Consider the following 27,580-nt stretch of genomic DNA (forward strand, 5'->3'; position numbering starts at 1 on the left):
AAGAAAAAAAATTAAAAAAAAAAAAAAAGATTCGTGCATGTAGGGGAAGAAGTGGGGAAAGGGAATAGCATGGACTGCTCCCCGGAGGTTGAGAACTTGCTGGGACCTTTGTCTTGAGGCTTTTATGTCTCTCTTGAAGACTGAATTTTAGGGGAGGTCTCAGCAGAATATTCATAACTTTTTCAGGTGTGTTCTTTCAGGGTCATCTCCACTGATTGGTCAGTGCCAGGGCAGGGGATTGTTAGTCATTGCAGTTGGTCCTGGCATCACCCACCTGGTTTTGCTACTTTTCTGGGTCTGGAGCTGAAATACTACTGAGGCCTAGATGTTATCTCTAGGGAGGTGACCTTCTGTATCTGGCTGTAAATTGCTCTGCCACTTTGTTCAGCTGTGTGTCTGTTTTCCCTATTCCATTTGTCCTGGCTTACTGGCCTACTGAAATTGAGTGTATTATGAATTTACTCATTTGACCTTTTTACCAAAGTGGAAACCAAAGCAATTTAAAAGATCAAGTTGCACTATAAAATTAAAAATAGCCATCCCTTATCACTCTATTTTCCCACCTCTAAGACCTCCCCCCTACAACCATTTTTCATTATTTGAAATGTTTCTTCTGGTATTTGTCTTCATTAACTTCTCTGTGTATGGTTTTCTTTTCCCCTTCCCAAACTCCCTAATTTAATGATAATACATTTGTGATTAAAATCAGTGTCAATTGTTTACATTTGTATTCATAGCTGAGACAGATCTGTACTTTGATTATATTTTGGTTCTTATGCAGACTTTTTTTTTTTTTAACTTATTGTTGAATTTATTGCAGACGCCCCTCCCCTTTTCCCTATTGATGCCCTCCTCCCCATTCTGCCCTCCTCCCCATCCCACCCCCCTTCTGCCTTCCCCACACTATTGTCAGTGTTCATAGGTTTTGCATATATGCATAGAAGTTCTTTGGTTTATCTCATCCTGCCCCCCCCCCTTCTCTTTGAGGTCTAACAACCAATTTTTATTTCTTAATTCCTTCATCTTTTTCACTCAGCCCCCCAGCCCCCCCTCCCCCCATCTGGCAAGCAACAAAAAGTTCTTGAGTCTGTATCTATGTATCTGTGAGTCTGTTTCTGTTCTGCTTCTCTTTGACTTTCATGTGGTTAAAGGCAATTATTATGTTTTCTTTGTCCTCAGGTAAATACTTTTTTAAAAAGATGTCTCTCTCTTAGATGCCCTTAAATTCTTGATAGCATTCTACCTTCTGAGTCTGCTACCCAGCTGTCATCCTGGAAGTTACCTTCACCTCTCTTTGGTGTCAGATACCCTTTTCCTTGAATCCCTTGTTTCCCTTTGTTGTTGTTTTTTGTTCCCTTACTTTGGAAATGCCTACTCTCTGGTAGTTTCTTGAGAAAAGAGTACAAGCAAAATAAAACTTTGAGACCTTGCCTTTCCAAAAATGTGTTTGTTTTTACTGTCACATTTGATTTGATTTGATTTGATTTGATATAAAAATCTAGGTTGGAAATAATTTCTCCCAGAATTTCAAGGTATTATTATATTGTTTTCTAGCTTTCAGTATTCATATTCTTAAGAGGTCTGTACATTTCATTCTTGATCCTACGTATATGATCTGTTTTTCTTTCTAGAATTTTTCTCTATCTCCAGTGTTCAGAGATTTCTGTTATTGCCTTTGTTGTTTTTTTCAATGGTTATGCTAAATGTTTGGTAGTCCTTTTACTCTATAAACTTGTATCCTTAATTTCTAGGAAATTTTCTTGTATTATTTCTTTGGTGATTTTTTTTTCTGTTTTTACTCTGATGCTGTTAATTTTCTGTTTTGTTAATATTGAACTTCTGATTCTCTTCTATCATTATCTTTTGCTGTATCTAGGAGATAATTTTCATGAATTAAATTTTCAGCCTAGTAAGGATTTTTAAAATTTCTACTTCTACATTAAAATTTTTTTATTTTTAGCCCTGGCCACTTTGCCTGAGCTGTTGGAGCGTCAGCCCGCAGACCAATGAGTTGTGGGTTCAATTCCGGTCAGGGGCGCATACCTCAGTTGCAGTTTGTTCCTGGTTGGGGTTGGGTGGTGGCGGGGCAACTGGTTGATGTCTCTCTCTCTCCCCCTCTACCCCTCTCTCTCTCTCTCCCCCTCTTTCCTTCTCCCTCCCTCCTTTCCACTGTATCTGAAGATAAATGGGGAAACATTTTATTGATTTTTAGATAGGAAAGAGAAGGGGGAGCAGGAAGGGGGAGAGAGAGAACCATCAATTTTGTTGTTTTACTTTAATTATGTATTCATTGGTTGATTTTTAATATGTGCCCTAACCGGATATCGAACCCACAACCCTGGCATATTGGGACGACACTCTAACCAACTGAGCTACCCAGCCAGGGCTGCTTTTGCATTTTTAATTTCCAAGAGTTTTTATTCTCTCCAGGTGGTCTTTCTCATACCATTTTACTTTATGGACACATTACCTCTGCCTCTGATGATACTAAATATAAATTTTTACTTTTGTTTTATTTTTAAAATCTGTCTCACACATTTTTTCTATGTTAGAGACTTTCTCATATGTCTGGTGATCATTGGGTATTCATTCATTCATGTTAAAGGTCAAGGTACTGAACAGCTTGATTGTAACATTGAGTAGAAGCCTTTATTGTAGAGTGATGAGGCACAGGTTTCATAGGAGAACCCTCCAACATCAGTATTTTTCAAATCAGTATGTATAGGTCATTTCTTTTGGGCCAGTTTTTCATGAAAATACTTCTGTATCCTGCCTGTGATGTATAAACCTAGTTGCCAACATTCAAGAATGAGGAAGAGAGGGTGGGTGGAAGTTTACCATTTACTAGGGGAACTTTCATTTCATTTCTGTCTTTAGTCCTGCCCCCACCCCCCCACCCCCGCCTGGTGTCCTCCCACCTGGAGCATCTGTGATCCATATCTCTAGTAGACATCTAGACCTGTGCTAAAGTAGGGGCAAGGTAGCCATCTGCCTGCTGGGGATGGCCAGAGTGGGAGGGTGGGGTACCACCAATTCTTAAATTTTATTTATTTTATTTTACTTGTTTTATTTGTTTATTTTGTTCATTAGATTCCACATATAAATGAAATCATATGTTTTTCTTTGACTGGCTTATTTCACTTAGCATAGTACTCTCCAGGTCCATCCATGCTGTAGCAGAAGGTAGGATTCCTTCTTTCTTTCTGTTTGTTTTATCCTTATCTGAGGACATTTTTTCCATTTTTTGTTCAGATAGAGTGGGAGGGAGGGAGGGAGGGTTGGGGGGAGAGAGAGAGAAACATCGATGTGAAAGGGACACATCAAGTGGCTGCCACCCGCATGACCGAACCAGGGCCCCGGGGACAAACTGCAACCAAGGTACATGCTCGTAGTGAGAACCAAACCCGGGTCTCTCTGGACCGCAGGCCGATGCTCTAACTGCTGAGCCAAACCGGCCAGGGCAGGATTCCTTCTTTTTTTTTACAGCCACGTAGTAGTTTTCCATTGTGTAAATTTACCACAGATTTTGTTGTTGTTGTTAATCCTGACCCGAGGATATTTTTCCATTGATTCTTTTAGATACAGTGCAAGGGAGACAGAGAGAGAGAAAACATTGATTTGAGAGAGACACATCAATTCGTGCCTCCCACACAACCCTGACCACGGCCGGGGGTTGAACCTGCAACCCAGGTACTTTGCCCTTGACCAGGTATCAAACCCGAAACCCTTCGGTCCAAGGGTCAACGCTCTAACCGCTGAGCTGACTGGCCAGGGCAACCACAGCTTTTTTTTATACACTCATTTACTGATGGGCACTTGGGCTGCGTCCAAACTTTGGCTATTGTGAATAATGCCAAAATGAATATGGGATGCATCTATTCTTTTGAATTAGTGTGTGTTTTTCTTATCTTCACCTAAAGATATGTTTCCATTGATTTTGTTCAGATAGAGTGAGAGAAATGGAGGGAGAGAGAGAGAAATATTGATGTGAGAGAGACACATCCTTTAGTTGCCTCCTGCATGACCCCAACCAGGGTTGGGGATTGAACCCAAAACTGAGATACATGCCCTTGATTGGGAATCGAACCCATGACCCTTGGGTCCTTGGGCTGACGTTCTAATTGCTGAGCCAAACCAGCCAGGGCTCAAATTAGTGTTTTGTGTTTCTTCAGGTATAATTCTAGAAGTGAAATCACTGGGTTATAAGGCATTTTCATTTGTAATTTTTTGATGTGACTCCATACTGCTTTTCACAGCGGCTGCAACAATCTGCCTTCCACCAGCAGTGCATGGGGGTTCCCTTTTCTCCACATCCTCGCCAGCATTTATTGTTTATTGATTTACTGATGATAACCATTCTGACAGGTTTGAGGTGATAACTCATTTTGGTTTTAATTTGCAATTCTCTGATAATTAGTGACATTGAGCATCTTTTCATGTGTCTCTTGGCCATCTGTACATCCTCTTTGGAGGAGGGTTTATTCAGGTCCTTTGCCCATTTTTTATAATTGGATTGTTTTTGATGTTTCATACTACATTCGAATATTGGTAAAGTCTTTTCAGGTCAAACTGGCTTCATTCTTAATTGGCCATTAGAAACCTGTCAGAATTAACATCCCATATTAACATGTCCATATTACCCAAAACAATCTATAGATTCAATGCAATCCCCATCAAAATACCAATGACATACTTCACAGAACTAGAACAAATACTTCAAAAGTTCATATGGAACCAAAAAAGACCTCAAATAGCCACAGCAATCTTGAAAAAGAAGAACAAAGTTAGAGGGATCACATGACCAGATTTCAGGTTATATATACTACAAAGCCACTGTAATCAAAACAGCCTGGTACTGGCACAAGAACAGGCACATAGATCAATGGAACAGAATAGAGAACCCAGAAATGGACCCAAGGCAATATGCTCAATTAATATTTGACAGAGGTGGCAAGAGCATACAGTGGAGTAAAGACAGCCTCTTTAATAAATGGTGTTGGGAAAATTGGACAGCCATATGCAAAAAAAATGAAACTAAACCATCAACTTACACCATACACAAGAATAAACTCAAAATGGATAAAAGACTTAAATGTGACTCATGAATCCATAAAAATCCTAGAAGAAACTGTAGGCAGCAAAACTTCAGACATTATATGCAGCAGAATTTTCACTGATGCATCACCTAAGCCAACAGAAACAAAGGAGAAAGTGAACACATTGGACTGCATCAAACTCAAAAGCTTCTGCACAGCAAAAGATACAATCATCAAAATGGAAAGGTAACTAACTGTATGGGAGAGCATAATTGCCAATGATATATCAGATAAGGGGTTAATTTCCAATATATATAGAGTGCTCATACAACTCAACAAAAGGAAAACAAAGAACACAATTAAAAAATGGGCAGAGGAACTAAATAGACACCTCTCCAAACAGAACATACAAATGGCTAAGAGATATATGAAGAAATGCTCAACATCACTAATCATCAAAGAGATGCAAATTAAAACAACAATGAGGTATCACCTCATGCCTGTCAGAATGGCCGCCATCGACAAATCATCAAACAAGTGTTGGCGAGGGTGTGGAGAAGAGGGGACTCTAGTACACTGCTGTTGGGAATGCAGACTGGTGCAACCACTATGGAAAACAATATGGTGTTACCTCAAAAATTAAAAATTGAACTTCCATTTGACCCAGTGATCCCACTTCTAGGAATATACCTTAAGCAGCCTGAAACACCAATCAGGAAGAATATATGTACCCCCATGTTCGTAGCAGCACTATTTACAATAGCTCAGATCTGGAAACAGCCTAAGTGTCCATCAGTAGAGGAATGGATAAAAAAGCAGTGGTACATATACACAATGGAGTACTATGCAGCGGTAAGAAAGAAAGATCTCTTATCCTTTGAGACAACATGGAGGGACCTGGAAAGTATTATCCTAAGTGAAAGAAGCCAAGCAGAAAAAGACAAATACCACATGATCTCACTTGTATACAGAATATAATGAACATAACAGTCTGAGGAATCTGGTAGACCCAGAAATATGGAAGTAGGGCACAGACTGACATCCCTCAGAAGAGGGGGTGGGGGGGGTGGGAAGAGATAAACCACAGAACTTATATGCATGTATGCATGACCAATGGACATGGACAACTAAGCTGGGGACGGGGTGGGGGTGGGGTGGGGAGGGGGGTGTCAATGGGGTCAAAAAGGTGAAATATCTGTAACAAAAAAATAAAATATGTCAGTGATACATTTGTACGTGTGTACCTGGCTGTACCTTGACAGATTGATTTATCTGTAGTGGTTTTAACATAAATATTGGTATTTGACTTCATTTTTTTAAAATTCAGCATAAAGGCTATTAAAATTTAGTATTTGAAAAAAATCTCACTATAATAGTGTTTATATCTATCACAGGCAATTTGTGACATAGCAAAACTTCAGCATACAGTGCTGATAATTATGCATTATTCTGGTGCTAATTATTTTTTTGTTTGTTTTGTTTTTCCTTACAGAAAAAGATGGCAAGGCATTTCATCCAACTTATGAAGAAAAATTGAAGCTTGTGGCACTGCATAAGCAGGTTCTTATGGGTCCATATAATCCAGACACTTGTCCTGAGATTGGATTCTTTGATGTGTTGGGGAATGACAGGAGGTAACAGTGTTTTGTTGTATAATTAACTTAATGAGAATAGAGTTGAAAACGGTACCAAGTATTTTAATTGGTTAATATGTGAATAGCTGGTTCATTAGCTTAGAACTGAAACGAACATTTTTGCTTGCAGCTTCTGGAGTCTTCAGATGTTTATCTCTTTTTGGCTTGGAGATGTTTATGGCTAAATATTGTGGAAGAATCTTACTCATCTGATTATGAACATAAGACAAGTATAGCTTTATTTGGTTCTTCGTAATAATATTAAAAGCAGCCATTAAAATGTGTAGTGATTGGTTTCCTTATTGGGACATACAGAGAGCTGTGACAAAAAAGAATACATTGACTATTTTATTCAAGTAAGGCTAAATTAAACAGAAAACAAAATTTAGATATACTTTTGTTTGTATGGAAATTTTCAGTGATGCAGTTAAATTGTAGTTTACAAAGTTGGTTTGTACATGGCATACCTAACTTACTAAATCAGTACATGCTTGTTGAAACTTGAAGTTTTGAGCCTTTTGTCTATAGTAGGATTACTCATTTTAGTTATGATTGAGAATTGTTCATATTTAGGTTTCAATTAAATAAAATTCTCATTCTCTTAAGAATTTTCTTGTTATTCCTTACAGGAGAGAATGGGCAGCTCTGGGAAATATGTCTAAAGAGGATGCCATGGTAGAGTTTGTCAAGCTCCTAAATAGGTGCTGCCATCTCTTTTCAACGTATGTTGCATCCCACAAAATAGAGAAGGAAGAGCAAGAAAAAAAAAGGTGAAGTTTGAGGGCACAGAACACATTATCTTTGTATAGCTCAATATATTGATGCTTTTGCTTTATGGAGTGTTCTAGATCAGGTGTATAACTTGCCTTGGATCCCCAGTGATGGCAGTTGCTCAAACGTCCTGATGTGAGCAGATATTCATGAGTTTTGGGGGGATGGGGTTTGCTGCCTCTGTCTGGCTATACCTGTAAGAGAAACTGCCCATCCATCATTGCAGCATTTCTTTTGTATCATTACACTAAATTTTTGTTTTTAATCCTCACCCGAGGACATTTTTCCATTTTTTGTTCAGATAGAGTGGGAGGGAGAGAAAGAGAGAGAGAAACATCGATGTGAAAGGGACACGTCGAGTGGCTGCCTCTTGCACGATCCAACCGAGCCGGTGACAAACTGCAACTGAGGTACATGCCCTTAGCGGGAACAGAACCCAGGTCCCTCTGGACCGCAGGCTGACACTCTAACTGCTGAGCCAAACCAGCCAGGGTTCATTACACTAAATTTTTGAGCAAGTACCATAAACTCAACCACCTTACCTTCTGGTCTGACACATCCTTTGGGGCTGTCTCCCTTGAATTTCTGGAATGTTCATACTTCATTTTATGGTTATCAGCTGTGCTACAATAGTAGGCCTTATATAGACATTCTATATTGGCTCTAGCTTCCATTTGGCTTATTCACTGTTTCTAGCGGCTGGAGGGGGAGCTGCTGAATGTGCTGTTTATATATATGGGATTCTCTGTCATGATTGTGAATGCAGCAGAATTATAGTTAGCACCTTATTTATTTAGAGGTTATGTTTTCAATAACTTTGGCTGTCTAAGTTTTCTACATAATGAAAATGATGATATAAAACCAATTTTTTTCAGATTATATTACACTTACTTTAGAAACAGTTGGTTCTCTGGTTTCTCACCTTAATCTGGACTGGAAATAATAGATGAGAAAATATCCTGATAGTGAGGGAGAAACCAGAAGCCATGAAAAATAAACACAAGAATTATATAAGTATGGCAGTCAGGGGCATGTAATGAAATGTAAGGGTAAACTTCTTCATCACTATATTATGACACATGCAATTTTTATATTTATACTTATAATTTATTCCTGTTTAAGAGGATAAGAAGTAGCTTAATATATTTTTGAAGGTTGTTTCTATTCAAAGGAAAAGTTTTGATTCATGTAAGAATGGAATGAGCCCTATCCGGTTTGTCTCAGTGGTTAGAGCGTCGGCCCCCGGACCAAAGAGTTGCAGGTTTGATTCCAGTCAAGGGTACATACCTCGGTTGTGGTTTGTACCTGGCCCTGGTCAGGTCGTGTAGGAGGCAACCAGTCTATGTGTCTGTGCAGGAGGCGGCCAATTGATGTTCTCTCTCATCGTTTTATTTTTTTTTCTTTATTGATTTTAGAGAGAGAGAGGAAGGGAGAGGGAGAGATAGAAACATCGATGAGAGAGAACATTGATTGGCTGCCTTCTGCATGTCCCCCCACCCCCATGGGGATTTGGCCCACAGCCTGGGCATATGCCCTGACTGGGAATCAAACTGGTGACCTCTTGGTGCATGGGTCGACGCTCAACCACTGAGTCACACTGGCTGGGCTCTTGTCATTGTTTTTATGTCTCTGTCTCTGTCTCTGCTTCTCTCTCTTTCCTTTCCTCTCTCTCTAAAGTCAATAAAGAAAAAATATTTAAATAAAAATAGGTCATGTTATTATATAGTAATATAGTAATGAGCCTTGGCTGTGGTTCAGGTGTGCTGTTAATTATTTAATAGGAGTTTAAGAATAAAAGTGGGATAACCCAGATGGTGCTCATGATAGGACCAAGAAATAGTGTCTTTCCTGAGACTCCTCAGAAATCTTCTCTTTCGCCCTGGCCGGTTTGGCCTAGTGGTTAGAGCATTGGCCTGCAGTCCAGAGAGATCTTCTCTTCCCATCTTTAACTTCCCTGTACTCCACACCGCTCTTAGACACAAATGGCATCCACTCCTAGTGTCAGAATGTGTTCTCCTTTGGGAAAGGGGTTATGGGGTAAGGGAGAGCTGGATAAACGCTGCACCTGATTTCCAAGTGTTCTTTTCTTTCTTCAGTTAAAAGCTTTAAAATTATTTTTAATTTCAGAAATACACAAATATATGCAATATAAATTATTCTCATATATGAAGCACAATCTGAAAATCTTCCTTCCCACCATACCCTTAATCTCTTTCTTCTCTCCATAGATAATAATTGACACGTGTAAGGTATATCTTTCTAGACCTTTTTCCATATATTTCCCTGCTTTTTTCATTAACTATGTTAAATGTCTATACATATTAGGCCAGTAGTTCTCGTCTTTTATGGCTGCATGGCATTTCAGCGTGGGTTATTCATTTCTCTACAAATTTGTTGATTGCTTGTTCTTTCCAGCACTGTGCTGAGCCCTGAGAATGTAGTGGTGTGAGATAGCTGTCTCTTCCCTTATGTAGCATGTATTTTCATGGGTAAGGCAGATGTATTGCTAAATTAATCACACGACTTTAATTGCAATTACAGCAAGTAATACGAAGGAAAAGCTTGTGGTGCTGTGAGCATATATTAGAGGGGAACCTCATGGCATGGGTACATCATCATGATTTGAGTAGTATCTTACTAACGAACACCTTATATTTTTATTTAAAGATTTTTAAATAAATTTTTAGAGAGCGCGTAAAGGAAAGGGCAAGAGAGAAACATCGATATGAGAGCGAAACATCAATCTGCTGCCTCTCGCATGCCCCCTACTGGGAATTGAACCTGCAACCCGGGCATGTGCCCTGACCAGGAATCGAACCGGCAGCCTTTCAGTGCACAGGATGACATCCATCCAACTGAGCCACACTGGCCAGGGCATGGACACCTTTTTCTATTACTGTGCAGCAGTAATTGTCCTTGCTATGATCTTGTATATTGTGAGATTGACTCTGTATGATCAGTGTCTGCATTTCAGATTTTTATATTATCATGTGATTCTCTGAAAAGTTTGTATCAGTTTTCACTGTGAAATAATGTCTTAAGTTATTTTTAAACAGGATTTTTTTGGATAGGGTTCATTTTTTCTGTCCTATACGTTGTAGGAAGGAGGAGGAGGAGCGAAGGCGGAGAGAAGAGGAAGAAAAAGAACGCCTGCAAAAGGAGGAAGAGAAACGTAGGAGAGAAGAAGAAGAAAGGCTCAGACGGGAGGAAGAAGAGAGGAGGCGACTAGAAGAAGAGAGGCTTCGATTGGAACAGCAAAAGTAAGCTTGCTATATGGCTTATGTTTAAGAATGAGAAATGAACTGCTGCACTACTATGACTTGACTTTTTATCATTGTGTGCCTTAGAATAGTTCTGATCTGTGTGACTGGGAGGTGGACCAACATTAGCTATTCACCACTTATACCGATGATATGTTGCCAAAGAGGGCCTCATCTTAAGCATCATTTGATTGCAAAAAGAGGATGAATAGTATTGGAAGGGTTTGGGGTTTGCTTCCAGAACCCAGAGACTAGAATAGGAACTGAGGTTGTTCACTTGTTCCCTGTCTCTGAGTCCGCATGATCTTTTGTCTTTGCTTCTCAGCTTGTCTCTGTTTCAGTCTTCCTGTTTTCTGCAAATTGTTGCTTTCTGCTTTGTCATACACAGGCTAATCCAGCCTGGATTTTTTTTTTAGGTGTTTTTGTATTCATGGATCTATCTGATAGGGACTGGTTGGAATCTGAGAGACCCAGTTTCAAATTCCCAGGACAGGGAATGGGGTTGGTTTAGCCTATGTCAGGTGTCCTCTAATACAGGACTTGGGAGGTGAAACTATTTCTTAGTAAGGGCTGGAAGAACAACTGTCTCAAGCTACTGATTCTAGAGGGAGTTTTGGGTTCAAGGAGGGAGGGATTGATACCTGTCAAACACTGGAAAGAAGGCCTGGGGTCCTAGGGGTGGCATGGCATATGGATTAAACCAGAGAATATGGGAGTCCATTGATTTCTCCTCATTATTTCTGAGTCATTCCTCAGAAAAGCTTCAAACCAACCCAGGGCCTCATTCTACTTTGTTTTTTTTTTTTTTTTTTTTTTTTTTTTTTGATATTTTGTTCAGATAGAGTAGGAGGGAGAGAGAGAGAGAGAAACATCGACGTGAAAGGGACACATCGAGTGGTTGCCACCCTCACGACCCAACCAGGGCCGGGGACAAACTGCAACCGAGGTACATGCCCATAGCGGGAACCGAACCCGGGTCTCTCGGGACCGCAGGCCGATGCTCTAACCGCTGAGCCAAACCGGCCAGGGCCCTCATTCTACTTTGAAGAGAGACTATGAATACTACTCGAGGGGTGGGGGGAGAGTGTCGTATTCTATTCAGGAGTTTGTGAGACTTTTTTATTTAGCTATTAATAGATGGCTTTGAGGTCTTTGTTAAGTTGGTCATGTAACTTAAGCATGTGCTTTCTCTGTTACAGAAAATAAAAGAGAATTTTAATATTTTACAGAAATTAGTTTTTTTTAACCAAGTGTGCCCAGATATTATTTTCAGTGTTCCTTTTAAAGACAGGCTTGATTGATTGATTGGTTTTGGAAGTATTTCAGATGTCTTGCTTTTCTCCCCATTGACCCCCACTTCCCATCCCACTTCCCTCCTGCTTTCCCCAATCTAATGTCCGTGTCGACTGATTGTGCATAAAGACAGGCTTTTAAATGCTGAGGACCCAAAAAATTTCACCAGCTTTATTTATACTTACCAAGGCCACCTGTAACATCTTTTAGCTATTCTTCTGCCTCTTACTGCTTTTCATGTATTTAGGTAGAGAAGCCATGGCTTGCAGTTGACTGCCATGATGACAGTCCGTCCTCTTACAGCGTCATGGTTAGAATACATGGGCTGGAGCCAGTCTGCCTAGTCTTCAGTCCTGGCTCTGGCATCGACTAGCAGGGTAATCTCAGGCACGTTACTGGCGCCTCCATTTCCTCCTCTGTAAAACGCTGCCCCCAAGCGTGGTGGTGAGAACTGGTGGGTCAGTACAGGGAAGAGCCTTGAACACACTGCCTGGTGCATAGTAAGGGCACATAAATGTTAGCAAATGTGGTGGTGATGATAATAATGATGATGTGTTTATTACTCTCTCTCCATCCCAAATTTTCCTTGGAAACTCTATGTAAAAAAATTAGAGACCAAGTTTTATGTTTTAATATCTTTCTTCTGGGCCTGGGACACATGCTGATGGTATATATTACTAGCTTAGTCATTTTTAAGAGTTATAAATTATGAAAATTAGTAGTAAGGACATTTTATTTTGTCATGACCAATCTCCTGTAGTCAGACTAGTATATATTTTTTAATGTTTTTAGGCAGCAGATAATGGCAGCTTTAAACTCCCAGACTGCCGTGCAGTTCCAGCAGTATGCAGCCCAACAGTATCCAGGGAACTACGAACAGCAGCAGATTCTCATCCGCCAGTTACAGGAGCAGCACTATCAGCAGTATATGCAGCAGTTGTACCAAGTCCAGCTTGCACAGCAACAGGTATGATAGACAATTCAGCATTCAGCCTTAGAGTTTTTAGTTTCATTGGAACCCACGTTCTTTTTTAACAGTTGCTAATGAATTTTTCATTAGCCTCTCAGGTATAAAGTAACTTTTAGGTGACCTTTATTAAGGGAGACTTTAGTGTTGCACTGGCAGTTATGAAAGAAAATATATGATCCTAGAGCAATAGATGATGTGGCCACTCTTATATTGTCCTAGGCATATTTGGGAGTTGTGTGGACCAAGTGTCTTTGCAGTGAGTCTGAAGTAGATTCTGATAGTGGTTCTGGAACCAGGAGGACTTGGGTAACCAGCATTAGTTCAAGGATGTCCTTCGGGCAGTGCACTGTCATAGGCACAGACAGCTTCCATTGGGAGGACCCTGGCCCTTATGCTATTGGCTGGTTCTGCAGTGCTGGTTTAGGTCCATCTTGACCTTTGTTTTAAGTACAGTAGCTAGACAGTGGTAGTCCTTCACCAATTTTGTACCCCTAAATAGTTTGCTTCCACATGTGAGCAGGTGGTTTAGGAAAAAGAACATGGGACCAGAGTCAGATAACACTTGGATTCTGTCCTGGCTATGCCATTATCTTGTTTGATCTTAGACAAGTTACCTGCTGCTTTGATTTCTCTGCCTTTTCTCCCAGTCAGTAAGAATGGGATATGAAATCCTGGTACCTGTCCTATTAACCTCACAGGACCATCAGAGGAATAGAGTGAGGAAATAGCTACTGTGTGAAAGTGTTTTATACATTTGGAAGGTAACCAGTTTTACATTCTCTTTTATATCTTGCAGAAGCATAAAATGCCTCTCTTTTTTAAAAAAGTAGTTTTATTAATTTTTTTTTTTCTTTAGAGAGAGAAACATTGTTATAAGAGAAACATCTATCAGTTGCCTCCCTCATGCACTCCAACCAAGGATTGAACCCACAATCTGGGCATGTGACTTGACCGGGAATTGAACCGGTGACCTTTTGGTGCATGGGACAACACTCAACCAACTGAACCACGCTGGCTAGGGCATAAAATGCTTCTTTAAACTCAATCTAGCTAAGTTATACTTATTTAAGTAATTTTCACTTATAAAGCAGTTACCACTTGTCAAAAAATCTGAGTGAAGGATTACCTTATAGTTTGTTCAACATTTTTTGTTAGATGAAGTAATTTTTGTTTTGCCAAGCTCTTTAAATTCCTTGATAATTAATATTCTTACCTAAAATACCTTTTCCCTTGAGTCTCCCCCCCCCACCCCCCCGCGTCTTTAGTGAGCAGTTTCAAAGCACTGCAGAGTGTGTGTAATCCATGAGAAGAGGAAAAGAATGTCAGCCCAAAGCTTATTCAGGATAAATGGTATTTTTTGAGGGATTTCTTTTTTGTCCTCTGAAGCCTGTTTCTGCGTTAGCAAATCCGTCCCTTTTTCCTGCTTCTTTGATGGCATCGAGATGATTTTTTATTTAGGTAGCTTCCACACACTGTCCTATTTATTGGTTGCTGTCATTTAATGGGAACAAAGTCATTCAACTAGGGCAAAAGCAAGAAGCTCTGAAATCTAACTGGAAAGCCATAGTTTAGATTATAGTGCTCAACCTCAGGTTATCAAATTGATTGGTTGTCTCTGGGAAGAGAGAAGGAAATGGACTGAGGAAAGAAAAAAAGGAACGTCAGCCCTGAAAAGTATTAATTTTTATATAAATACTGAGGAAAATGACAAAATGCGAACATCTTGTTAATCTGGGGATGTAGTTACATAGGTGTTTGTTACATTGTTCCTGTACCTTTCTGCATTTTTAGAAAAATTCCCAAAGTACAAAAGAGAGATTATTTATGTAAGTAATTGCAGCCTATTAGATGAAACTGATGCATGTTTGTGGGCAGTATGGTCCTGGGGAAAGAAGTTTCTGCTAGAAGATTTCAAGAAAGGCTTGTTGGGGAGAGACTGTCTGACCGGACCAATTCATCAACAGAAATGCTGTTTCTGTTTTTCTGTCATGCAATGAATGTTTTGAGTGTGCTCACTTTTTTGGTTTGTATGCACTTTTTCTGGAAGCTGGTACTCTTTCTAGAAAATTCACATGAAAATTGCCGAGAATCTAGATCTTTGGAAGGAAGGTATTTAAAAATCTTAAGTATGTTACTAGCCTGTACTAGCAGCAGAGAAAGGTGTTGCTGTTTAAATAATTGGTTTGTAAATGATAAGTTAAATAAAGTGTGTATGTAGATATGCCATAATATGTCATCATTCCTAAACCATGAGATTATAAAGGCTTTTTTCCACATTTTAAACTGTTATGAACTTATGCTTACTTATATCTAAGGGGTTACCTAAATGCCCAACTGCGTATCAGCAGTAGAATGAATAAATGAATTTTGTATTTTCACAATGGAATATTCTATAGTGATGCAAAAAAACAAAATGCAATTACTTGTGACCCTATAGATGAAATACCACAAAAATAATGTTGAGTGAAAGAAGCCAGACACAAAAGAATATAATATAATTCCATTTATATAAAGTTCAAAAATAGGCAAAGAAGATGACTGTAGTGTTATAAGTCAGAATAGTTGTTACCCTTGAGGGGGTGGTGGAAAGGGGCACTAAGGGTCAGTTCTGGCATGTAAATAATGTCTTGATATGGGGGTTGGTTACATGGGTATGTTTGATTTATGAAAAATGATCAAGCTGTACATTTATGATTTGTATACTTTTCTATATGTATGTTATAATTCAATTTAAAGTTCCTCCCAAAGTTACTTCAGTATTTCTAGTGGTGTTAATATCTATCATCTTGATATAAGAGAGGGATGTCCCAAAATAATTGTCCTTTGGGTTTAAGATGATTTTACTCTCCCATTTTGACTCAGAGGGCATTTTGATTTCATGTTCATGAATATACATATTTTAATCATAATTATGTAAACTGATGAATTTTTATTGAGAAAGTATTTTGACCTCAAGATTCATTTTATAAACCTATTTAATTCTTAGGTCAGTATTTTTTACAACATGATAAACAGTTTTCAATTTAATTGTTATAATATTTTTTCTTTATGTAGTTTACAGTGAAGATTTAATTTATTATTTTTACCCATATTAGAAAAATTGTCCATATTTGATTTGTCACTTTGGGGGCCAATATCCAAGTTTACCAATTACAGCTTTTGCCTTTGTGAATTTTCTTCTGTGATTGTTTAGTTCTACCAAGTTTCATTTTCCTTATTGAAAGTTTATGTATCTGAATTTTATCAAGAATATTTCTGCTACCACTTTTAAGAACAAATGTTACTAGGTTCAGTTTTTGCCCTTAATAATTTTATTTTGCATTGATTATTTCTGCCTACTTTAATTATTCCTTGTGAGTTTTTTTAGTGATCCTCAGGTAACAAAAATGTGATTCTCAGTTAGTTTTTCATTCATGTTGATTTCTTATCACTTTTAGCTGTTGGTTTGATATTATACTGTTAATATTCATTATAGATAGGATAAAAATTGATAAAGCTCACTAGTAATTTCTTGGAGCAGAATTCTTTGGTAGGGTTAAAACATGGGTCAGAATGCTGTCCAGGGAAAATGTCTCATTTGTTAGCCTTCCTGGTCAGTGTATCTTCACTTTTTCTCGACTTGTAGGCAGCATTGCAGAAACAACAGGAAGTAGCAGTAGCTGGGGCTTCTTTGCCTGCATCATTAAAAGTGAATGCAGCTGTACCAAGTGATATGATGTCAGTTAATGGACAGGCCAAAACCCACACTGACAACTCTGAAAAAGAGCTCGAATCGGAAGCTGCAGAAGAAGCCCTGGAGAATGGACCAAAAGGTATGACATCCAGATGTCGGAATTCAGACTTCATGAAAAGCAAAGTCAGGAGGTCAGGTTAACAAGCATCTGAGAGCAAGTATATGTTTGCAAGAGTTGAATGCATTTTCACTCTTTTTAGTCTGAATCTGATGCCTCTGGTGACCCTTGGGATAGTGTAGAAGGGCAAATTAAATATACTTATTGTATATATTGGTTTTCTGTTGCTTTATGACAATTTGCACCCAAATTTAGTAGCTTAAAATAATAATAAACATGTATTATCTCACGAAGTTTCTGTGGTTAGAATTCAGAAACAGCTTAGCTGAGTGGTGGTGGGCCTGGTCTCCCATGAGGTTGCAATTGAGATGTTGGCTGGGACTGTAGTCATATGAAAGCTTGACTGAGACTAGAGGCTCTGCTTCCAAAAGGGTTCCCTTGCCTGGTGAAGCCTCCCTGTGGAGCTGCTCGAGTGTCCGCAACACAGTGACTAGCTTCCTCCAGAGCACATGATTTCAAAGTGAACAAAGCTGAAGTGGCAACGTCTCTTATGCCTTAACGTTGGGAGTAGCACATCAACATTTCTGCTGCATTCTATTGGTCACACGTACCAACCCCTGATACATTTTGGGTGGTGACCTCACAAGTGCGTGAATACCTGGAGGCGAGGATTGCTGGGAGCCATCTCGGAGGCTGGCTACCTTATAATACAGTTTATTTTTTGACACTAAAGTACCATGTTACCCAGAAGGTAATGTAGCATTTTCAGAGGTGTACTAGCTTTTCATTGACTAATTCATTCATTTATTTAACAATTGGTTGAAAATTCTCTGTATTGTAAGAATACAGTGGTAAGGCAAAATAACACACATCAGTGTAAATTGTGGCTATGGTTAGTATTGTGATGGAGAGAGAGGTACATTATAGTTTGAGAGCATGTAAAATGGAATATGTGATCTAGTCAGAGAGGTCACCAGAGACTTTCCTGGGGAGGGCACACTTGAGCTGAGAAATCTGAAGCAAAATAGGTAGGAGTCAACTCAGTAAGGGAATAGAAGAGCATTTCAGTGACCGTGATCAATCAGGGACAGTGGTTTCAGTGATCTTCCTTGTCTTTTTAGAACAAGTATCAGAAAATAGTTTCAGAAAAGACCTTGAAATGCCTTGGCTTTCCCCCCTATTAACAGTTTATCAGTATTTTCAAATGAATCTGTCCAAAGCTCTGTGACTAACTGGAAAACTTTTTGAGTAGTATCCATAGCACATGGATACTGCTTGGCAAGACTTGACTCATTTTTGCAGAGTCCCTAACAGTTCCAATTCTGTCCAAGTTTTTCTGTTTCTTGAGTTCCTGTATAATATAGCTCCTAGAACTTTGGGCTACTGAGAGGTAAAGACTTTTTTCAACAGAGGCTGAAATCAGAGCCCAGCTTTCTTTGTCCACATCCAAAAGTGGACTTATTTCTAAGTCCAAATCTTTCTTCTTTGTTATAGATAGGATAAAAACTGATAAACCTCTAGCTAGGAAGTTCCCAAGGTCATTCCTAAATCCCTATATGTAATTAGAATGTTGAAAAATATTACTTGTGCCAGGCTGGTGTGGCTCAGTGGTTGAGCATCGGCCTACGTACCAAGAGGCCTCTGGTTTGATTTCTAGTCAGGGCACATGCCCGGGTTTCGGGCTCGATCCCCAGTGAGGGCCATGCAGAAGGCAGCCAATTGGTGTTTCTCACATCGATGTTTCTGTCTCTCTCCTTCTCTTTCTACAAAATCAATAAAAACATTCAGAAAGAAAAAATCACTTGTAAGATTTTGGATTGTATGTCTTACTTGAAGTGGTATATGACCTCTTAATAACCATGACATCATTCAGTGTAGTAACTTGGGGGAGACTTCCACGGGGAGGCTTTTGTGTTCTCTGAATCCTTGATCTAGGGTAGACCATGTTGCACTTGGTGCTTAAGTGCAGCTGGGCAGGTGGTTCTATGCAAATGTTGCATAGAACATTTCTGCAGGTGAAGGCTCATCCTCTGTAGCTTTTGTAATTTCTGTTGCCTTTAGAATCTCTTCCAGTGATAGCAGCTCCATCCATGTGGACACGACCCCAGATCAAAGACTTTAAAGAGAAGATTCGGCAGGATGCAGATTCTGTGATTACGGTGGGCCGAGGAGAAGTGGTCACTGTCCGAGTACCCACCCATGAAGAAGGATCATATCTCTTTTGGGAATTTGCTACAGACAGTTATGACATTGGGTTTGGGGTATATTTTGAATGGACAGACTCTCCAAACACTGCTGTCAGTGTGCATGTCAGTGAGTCCAGCGACGACGACGAGGAGGAAGAAGGTAGAGCCATTGGTCTGTATTCAGTAGCTGCTGAGTTGTGTGTTGGCAAAAATGGCAGTGGTTCAGAGGGCACCCAGCCCTACGCTTCCTGATTAACACTTAGCAGGCAGGGCTCCCGCCCTTCATTCGAGGGACCTTGGGCGAGAAAGGTTATGAGAGGCTAGCTCCTATAGGGGAGAGGTGCCAACACATGATTTTTTTTTTAATGCCAAGGTCTGTTTAGCCATTTATTTTCTACTTTCTGAATACTATTTTACTTCCAGCCTTGTGTGTGTGAAAAGCCAAATGTGCAAGGTCATTTTAAAAAATTTTAAAGGAGCAAGCAAGAAATTCAGCTAATTTTGGAATTTACTTAAATTTATTTCTCTGGTCCATGGGCCGACGCTCTAACCGCTGAGCAAAACTGGCCAGGGCTTAAATTTATTTCTGATGTTAGCTTTTTAGGTCATTATTCTAAAAAAAATTTTTTTTTTTTTAATCCTCACCCGAGGACATTTTTCCATATTTTTGCTCAGATAGAGTGGGAGGATGGGGGGGGGGGGAGAGAGAGAGAGAGAGAGAGAGAGAGAGAGAGAGAGAAACATCAGCGTGAAAGGGACACATCGAGTGGTTGCCACCCGCACAACCCAACCAGGGCCGGGGACAAACTGCAACCAAGGTACGCGCCCTTAGCGGGAACCAAACCCGGGTCTCTCTGGACCGCAGGCCAACGCTCTAACCGCTGAGCCAAACTGGCCAGTGCTATTCTAAAAAATTTTAATGTAAATACAGAAACTCATGAGAACATCCTAGCTGAAAAAAAAATTCACTCACCCTTCCCTGTTTTACCACAGTGTAATTTTTTTATTTTCTCAAGTAGACAAAATTGTTTCCAAGGACAGTCTGAACTATCTTGGTTTAGGATGTAGGTTATGAAATGTATTGCTTATTAATTAAAAAGATGGTCTCCTTAATAGCGTTAGCTAGAAAGTTAGAACTCAGGGCTTTTATCCACTGTACTTAGTAAGCACTTACATACCTGTTGCCTTGGTCGAGGGTAATAATGGAAGGAGCGTCTGACTGTGAGAATGGAAAAGCACCTCCTCGGTCCTGGGAACTCACTTTAGGCAGCTTGTGAACAGACTGCTTGTTCCTGAAGAGGGTTGGGAGATTATGCTGGGGTACATTTAAAGAGATAGGTAGTCGTTGGAGGTGTGTGGAGGGAGGCTGAGTCCACTCGAGGCACAATGCAGTCACGTTACCACATGTGCCGCCATCTGGGGCCAGTGTCAGCTCGGAGCTGCTGTGTCTTACATGGCATTTTGTTTTCAGCAATCTCCCCTCCCCTCCCCTCCCCTCCCCTCCCCTCCCCTCCCCTCCCCTCCCCTCCCCTCCCCTCCCCTCCCCTCCCCTCCTTCCTTCCTTCCCTTCCTTCCTCCCTCCCTCCCTTCCTTTCTTCTTTCCTCACCTGAGGACATTTTTCCATTTTTTGTTCAGATAGAATGGGAGGGAGAGAGAGAGAGAGAGAGAGAGAAACATCAACGTGAAAGGGACACATCGAGTGGCTGCCACCTGCACAACCAACCAGGGCCGAGGACAAACTGCAACCAAGGTACGCGCCCTTAGCGGGAACCAGAGCATCGGCCTGGGGACCAGTGAGTCATGGCTTCGATTCCAGTCAAGGGCATGTACCTCAGTTATGGTTTGTTCCCGGCCCTGATTAGGGTTGTGTAGGAGACAACCGGTCGATGTTTCCCTCTCACATTGATGTTTTTCTCTCCCTCTCTCCCTCCCTCCCTCCCTCCCTCCCTCCCTCCCTCCCTCCCTCCCTCCCTCCCACTCTATCTGAAGATAAATAGAAAAAATCCTCGGGTGAGGAGTAAAAAAAAAAATCAACGCCTGGCCAGTTTGGCTCAGCGGTTAGAGCGTTGGCCTGCGGTCCAGAGAGACCCCCCGCTAAGGGCATGTACCTTGGTTGCAGTTTGTCCTTGGCCATGGTTGGGTTGTGCAGGTGTCAGCCACTCGATGTGTCCCTTTTTTTTTTTTTTTTTTTATCCTCACCCGAGGATATTTTTCCATTTTTTGTACAGATAGAGTCGGAGGGAGGGAAAGAGAGGAAGGGAGAGAGAGAGAGAAACATCGATGTGAAGGCACACATCGAGTGGCTGCCACCCGCACGACCAACCAGGGCCGGGAACAAACTGCAACTGAAGTACGTGCCCTTAGCGGGAACCAAACCCGGGTCTCTCCAGACCGCAGGCCGATGCTCTAACCGCTGAGCCAAACTGGCCAGGGCTCGATGTGTCCCTTTCACACCGATGTTTCTCTCTCTCTCTCTCTCTCTCTCTCTCTCTCTCTCTCTCTCTTCCCCTCTCCCCCTCTCCCTCTATCTCCCTCCCGCTCTATCTGAACAAAAAATGAAAAAATGTCCCTGGGTGAGGATTTAAAAAAAAGACTATTTACAAATGTCTGAGAAGGAAAGTTAGTGTGTGTGCACGCACATGTACAAATTATTGTACTTAGAGCTTTGTAAAATTCTCTGTTCAGAAGTAGGTAATTCATTTCTTCTGGCTTGCCTGCTGGAGAGCGTCTAAAAGCAGGTTTCTTCCTAGTCTGAGCCCTTAGCTATAATCATTTTGGGGTTATTGCTGTTGGAAGGAACACTGGTAAAAAATGGCTGGGGTCCAGGACTTGTCTAGAGGTGAAAACCGTGACATCCTGAACCTAATCTATAATACCCCTCAAATGGAAAATGGCATTACCTTCCCTTGTGCTGTTTCAAACCTTAAAACAATTTGCAGCTAAAACAAACCCATTAAAATCTCTGTACTGCCCGGCTGGTGTGGTTCAGTGGTTGAGCGTCGACCCATATTCCAAGAGGTTGCCAGTTTGATTCCTGGTCAGGGCACATGCCCAGGATGTGGGCCCGATCCCCAGTGGGGGGCATGCAGGAGGCGGCCAGTCAATGTTCTCACTCATTGGTGTTTCTGTCTCTCTCTCCCTTCCTCTCTCTCTAAAATCAATGAAGAAGAAAAAAAATCTCTGTACTGCCCTGGCCGGTTTGGCTCAGCGGTTAGAGCGTTGGCCTGCGGTCCAGAGAGACCCGGGTTCGGTTCCTGCTAAGGGCATGTACCTCGGTTGCAGTTTGTCCCCAGCCCTGGTTGGGTCGTGTGGGTGGCAGCCACTCGATGTGTCCCTTTCACATTGATGTTTCTCTCTCTCTCTCTCCCTTCCCACTTTATCTGAACAAAAAATGGAAAAATGTCCTCGGGAGAGGATTAAAAAAAATCTCTGTACTGACAGTAACCACAGTGGGTATTTATTGCTTCCAATAATTGTTTGCTAGGAGTGAGTACAACTTTCTCTTGTTGGAAAAGGTACCTCACAAACTACATTGGTTCGTATGCATATGGCTCCTTATGGAGGCTACTGAGCCACCAAGTCCTGTCCACATTGTGTTTTATGGGGATCCTTTTAGCTCAGGTAGATGCAAGAGGAGTCCAGATTTTTGTTTTGTTGCTTTGTTTTTTTTCCATTAGGTCTTGAAAGACAGGAGTTTGTTTTCTCTAAAGAAATGTGGATGGATGGTAACCCATTCTCCTCCTGTAATTTAAGTATTTCTGTGATCAAGCAAATCTGATTTGGGCCTATTTATAAATGACATCTACTTTTCTTTTTTTAAACAATTTTTTATTTTAGAATAGTTTTAGACTTACAGGAAAAGTTGCAAAGATGGTGCATTAAGTTCCCCTATTATACCCCCACCCCTGCACCCAGTTCCCCCTGTTGTTAATATTTTATATCATACTATGATGCATTCATCATATTGATACATCATTATTAACTAAAGTACATACTTATTCACATTTTCTTAGTTTTTACCTAATCCAGGATGCCATATATAGATAGTTCATTATATTGCCTTAAGTTTCTCTAGGCTCGGAGAGTTTGTCAGACTTTCCTTGTTTAAATTCCTGGTGGTAGCCATTGACAGCGACCATGCAATTAACTCAGTAACCAAATTCACTTCGCCATGTTATAAACCTGAAAGTCTTTTTTTTTTTTTTAATCCTCATGTGAGGACATTTGTTTTGCATTTATCTTCAGATAGAGCAGGAGGGAGATAAGGAGGAGGAGAGAGAGAGAGACACATCCAGTGGTTGCCACCCACACGACCCCAACCAGAGTCCCCTAGGGACAAACTGCAACCAAGGTGCATGTCCCCAGCGGGAACTGAACTCGGGACTCTCTGGTCCACGGGCCAGTGCTCTAACTGCTGAGCCAAACCGGCCAGGGTTTTTTTTTTTTAATTCTCACCCAAGGATATTTTTCTTCTTTTTTAATAGACGTTTTTTATTTTTATTTAAAAATTTTTTTTTTCCCTTTATTGATTTTAGAGAGAGAGGAAGTGAGAGGGAGAGAGAGACAGAAACATTGATGAGAGAGAACATGGATTGGCCGCTTCCTGCATGCCCTCGACTGGGGATCAGGCCTACAACCTGGGCATGTGTCCTGACTGGGAATCGAACCTGTGACCTCTTGGTGCATGGGTCGATGCTCAACCACTGAACCACACCAGCCGGACAAGGATATTTTTCTATTTATCTTCAGATAGAGTAGGAGGGAGGGAGAGAGAGAGAGAAACATCGATGTGATGAGAGAGAGAGACATCAACTGGTTGTGTCCCGCATGACCCTAACCAGGGCCAGGGATAAACCGCAACTGAGGTACGTGCCCTTAACCGGAATCAAACCTGCAACTCTTTGGTCCGCGGGCCAACACTCTAACCCCTGAGCCAAACCGGCCAGGGCTAAACCAGAAAGTCTCTTATCTACCATGCAGAATATTCCCAGAACCTATTTTCCTGGAGACTTTATATTTAATATATTAAATTGAGACTTTTAAGTTGGTTTATAATTTTCTTATTTTTATAGGTTTCTATAGGTATTTTCCCCCCTAATGTGTCATTACAGTTCAGAAAACTATATACTGGGGCAAACCTAGAATCAGAGCTCATATTTTTGTTACTGGGATCATCCCTAGGTCACATAGGTCTAGTGAAGATAATTGCATTTTCAGATTGTTTCTGAATACCTACCTCTCTCTTGTGGTTTTCTCATTTTACTCCTTATATTTAAGATATATAGAAAATATATTTAAAATATATATCCTGCCCTGGCCAGTTTTGCTCAGCAGTTAGAGCATCAGCCTGCGGACCGGAGAATCCCGGGTTTGGTTCCCGCTAAGGGCACGTACCTCGTTTGCAGTTTGTCCCGGGCTGGGGTCGTGTGGGTGGCAGCCAGTTGATGTGTTTCTCTCACATCGATGTTTCTCTCTCTCTCTTCCCCCCCCTCTTTCTCCTGCTCTACTAAAGATAAATGCAAAAATGTCCTTGGGTGAGGATTAAAAAAAAAAAAGAAAGAAAGATATATAGTCCTCATAGGTTCCCTTCCTTCCTAAAACAGAGAAGTCTTCCAAATTGTTGAGCAGGAAGAGGAGGATTTCTGTGGTGTTATTCAGATGAGTGATATTCTTCTTCTTGGGAGGAATTGGGGATTGAATGTAGAAGGAAAAGTGGGGCTCAGAAATAGGATCAATGATCAGAGTACAAAGAGAGATAAGATGCAGCCACTCCCACCACCAGATGCTCACCACTGGGTTCCCAGGGCCCAGGCAGTGCTTGGTACATAGCAGTGGCTCAGATGTCTGAATGAATGAATGAGACAAACAACCAATAAACACTCGAATCCTGTAAGTTGTAGAATGGGTCACGTGAATTTTTTTTTTAAGTGAATTCCTAATGAACAATTTCTAAAAGAAAAGAAGGAGTTTCAGTGCTTGATGCAAATGTGTTTTTCCTGGATCTGTTCATGATTTATCTCTGTTCTTTGTCACAGAAAACATCAGTTCTGAAGAGAAAGCCAAAAAGAATGCCAGCAAGCCTCTGCTGGATGAGATTGTGCCTGTGTACCGACGGGACTGTCATGAAGAAGTGTATGCTGGCAGCCACCAATACCCAGGGAGAGGAGTGTATCTCCTCAAGTTTGACAACTCCTACTCTTTGTGGAGGTCAAAATCAGTCTACTACAGAGTCTATTATACTAGATAAAGATGTTACTACAGAGTCTGGAGTCTAGGGTTGGGCAGAAGATGGCATTTAATTGGAAATTTCTTTTGACTTTTGTGGAGCATTGCAGTCAGTATTTGCCCTGTTGGTTTTGGTCTGATGGTTTGTGAACTCTTGTTGGGAATCAGGATTTCCTTGAGACTCTACATTAATACGTTGGGGTTAAAGGGATTCAATCCTCAAACCTATCCAGCCCTTGGGTGCTGACCAGCAGTCACTGGTGGATGCTGAAGTTACATGAGCTACTTGTTAAACCTTTTCAAGTCTCCAAAATAAACATCCCAAGGTTGGCCCCAGCTGGGTGAGTCCATTGCTCCCTGCTTGATGTGTTTTATAGAACCCACAGTTACAGTGCCCTCTCGTTTGAAATCCTTTTGTTAATATTCTACATGAGGTACAGCTGACATTGAAGATCACCATTTTTTAAACTTAAAAACTTGAGACCTCACAGATTATAATAGGAAAAAAATTGCTTCAATTTGGTTGTAAACGACCCAGATTTTTTTTGCTTTGGGTACAGCAATTTAGTTCAAAGTTATATTACAGAGAGTTATTTTCTGAGATAATCTTAGACTAGAATGTCCAAACCTGATTGCTGATTAAGTATCAATATACATAGAACACCTCAAATATCCATTTAAGCAAACCTCCACAAACTCGCGGTCCTTTTCATTTGGTATTTATACTACCTGTAGCAGAGCAAAACTAACTCATTTTTGTCTTGATTTGGCTTTATAGAGCATCTCAAATTGAAACTGTTTTCTACACAAGATATAGTTAGGGATTTTTTAAACTCAAATTGCCACCTACTGAATTAAAAAATATAAAATCATTTAAATATAATTCAGTGTATGAAGAAGAACATTGCACTAATATGGAAATCACTGCCAGAGACAGCCCATTTTTAATTTGTTACTACTTAGGCACAAACCCTACATGATTCCAGTTTGGAATTACTTACTAGAGAGAATTGGAAATGCAGATGCCCATGCTTAAATTTTTTATAGCTTTAATCTGTATTATGTCTTTATTGATGGGAAGAGGTACACCTTTGTTTTCTTTACTGAAAACAAATATGGATTAATTAATTGCCTCAATATGTATATGTGATTGACTAGTCTAGAGATTCTTGTTTTCAGAAGGGTGGGTAGTACAGATAGAAAATGACAACGATGGCAATATACACACGTAATGTTGTTACTATATGTTACTGAAATACTTAGACTTTTAAAATTTCAAATCATAAATCACTTCTCATAGGAGGGTTTCCATTGATTAGCTGCAGTATATACAGTTCACTACGTAAGGAAGGGGCTATTTGTTTTATGCGCTGCATTTCTTTCTGTTTTTTTTTAATATCTGGTTTTGTACATATCTAACTGTTCTCTTTCATTGTTTAGAAACTGGATTATTTTTCCTAAGAAGTGCTTACCCTGTGTTTTTTCATTTTGATTCAGTAGTCCCAGCTCATAGACGTCCACACTGTTACATTAGAGCACTTGTCAGGCTGTCCCTCAGCTCGTGTATATATGTATGGTCTAGGAAAAATGGGGTTAGGCACTTCTGGGCCTTTTTTTTTTTAATGAGAAAATACTGTATTTAAAATGTAAAATAAACTTTTAAAAAGCAGGCACTAATATATATTTCTTCCAGCCTTTGATTACAGACTTGTCCTTGCACATGTTAAGATGAATTATCTTCCAAAAATACGTTCTTGGGAGCAATGTGTATTACTTCACATAGCAGTGGTTCCTGTCATGTGCCCATGTCAGAACATTTTGGGTTTAAACTTTTATATTGCCTTTGGCTGTTGGTTAGTACAGTTCAAATGCGATTTCAAAAAGATCTTGAAAATAATGTGTTTAATCAATTAAAATGTTTATCTGTAACTTGTGATGTTTCATTGATACAGTTCCTCTAGGAGGCGTTAGTTCTGCATTTCTTCACTGGGGTAGGACAAGAAGAAATATTTTAAATGATCTTTTATGTTTTAAAAGGTTAAAAAAAAAACAACAGCAAACTATTTCTGGCTGATTATTTAGTTTTTGCTGAGAATTACCCTAGTGAGTTAAAACAGATGAAACATTTTCAGACTTCTTGGTGGAAAGGAAAGTACTGACTTTGTTTTATTGAAAGTGACTTCTATAAAATTATTTCCCCTTTTCCACTCGTGCGTGGTATGTTCCTTGAAGTACCTGGAGACGGGCCACTTTAGAACAGCCCTGAGTGTGGCACCAGCAAAGCAGCACGAGGGGAGTGCCCCCCACCCCCCCCCGCCCGTGTGCTGTGGAGTGCGGGAAACTAGTCTCGCAGTGACCCCGCTGAGAGGCGCGGTCTCAGACATTCATTTGTTTTTCTTCTAAAATTTGGAGA

The 27,580-nt window shown here is 40.4% G+C and overlaps 1 protein-coding gene across 2 annotated transcripts in view; it reads left to right on the forward strand.

Moving 5' to 3' along the window:
* The window catches only part of ACBD3 (acyl-CoA binding domain containing 3), a 38,425-nt gene extending 11,329 nt beyond the window's left edge, over nt 1-27,096 (forward strand). For both annotated transcript variants that reach the window (XM_036277565.1, XM_036277566.1), the window contains exons 2-8: nt 6,529-6,670; nt 7,300-7,440; nt 10,543-10,701; nt 12,787-12,961; nt 16,590-16,776; nt 18,817-19,101; nt 24,978-27,096. In XM_036277565.1, coding sequence (XP_036133458.1) covers nt 6,529-6,670; nt 7,300-7,440; nt 10,543-10,701; nt 12,787-12,961; nt 16,590-16,776; nt 18,817-19,101; nt 24,978-25,189 — 1,301 coding nt within the window. In that variant the 3' untranslated portion in view covers nt 25,190-27,096. The remainder of the gene's footprint in view (nt 1-6,528; nt 6,671-7,299; nt 7,441-10,542; nt 10,702-12,786; nt 12,962-16,589; nt 16,777-18,816; nt 19,102-24,977) is intronic.
* The last annotated feature ends 484 nt before the right edge of the window (nt 27,097-27,580 follow it).

The sequence above is a fragment of the Molossus molossus genome, unplaced genomic scaffold, assembly GCF_014108415.1.
Source record: "Molossus molossus isolate mMolMol1 unplaced genomic scaffold, mMolMol1.p scaffold_m16_p_23, whole genome shotgun sequence".
Taxonomy (NCBI): Eukaryota; Metazoa; Chordata; class Mammalia; order Chiroptera; family Molossidae; genus Molossus; species Molossus molossus.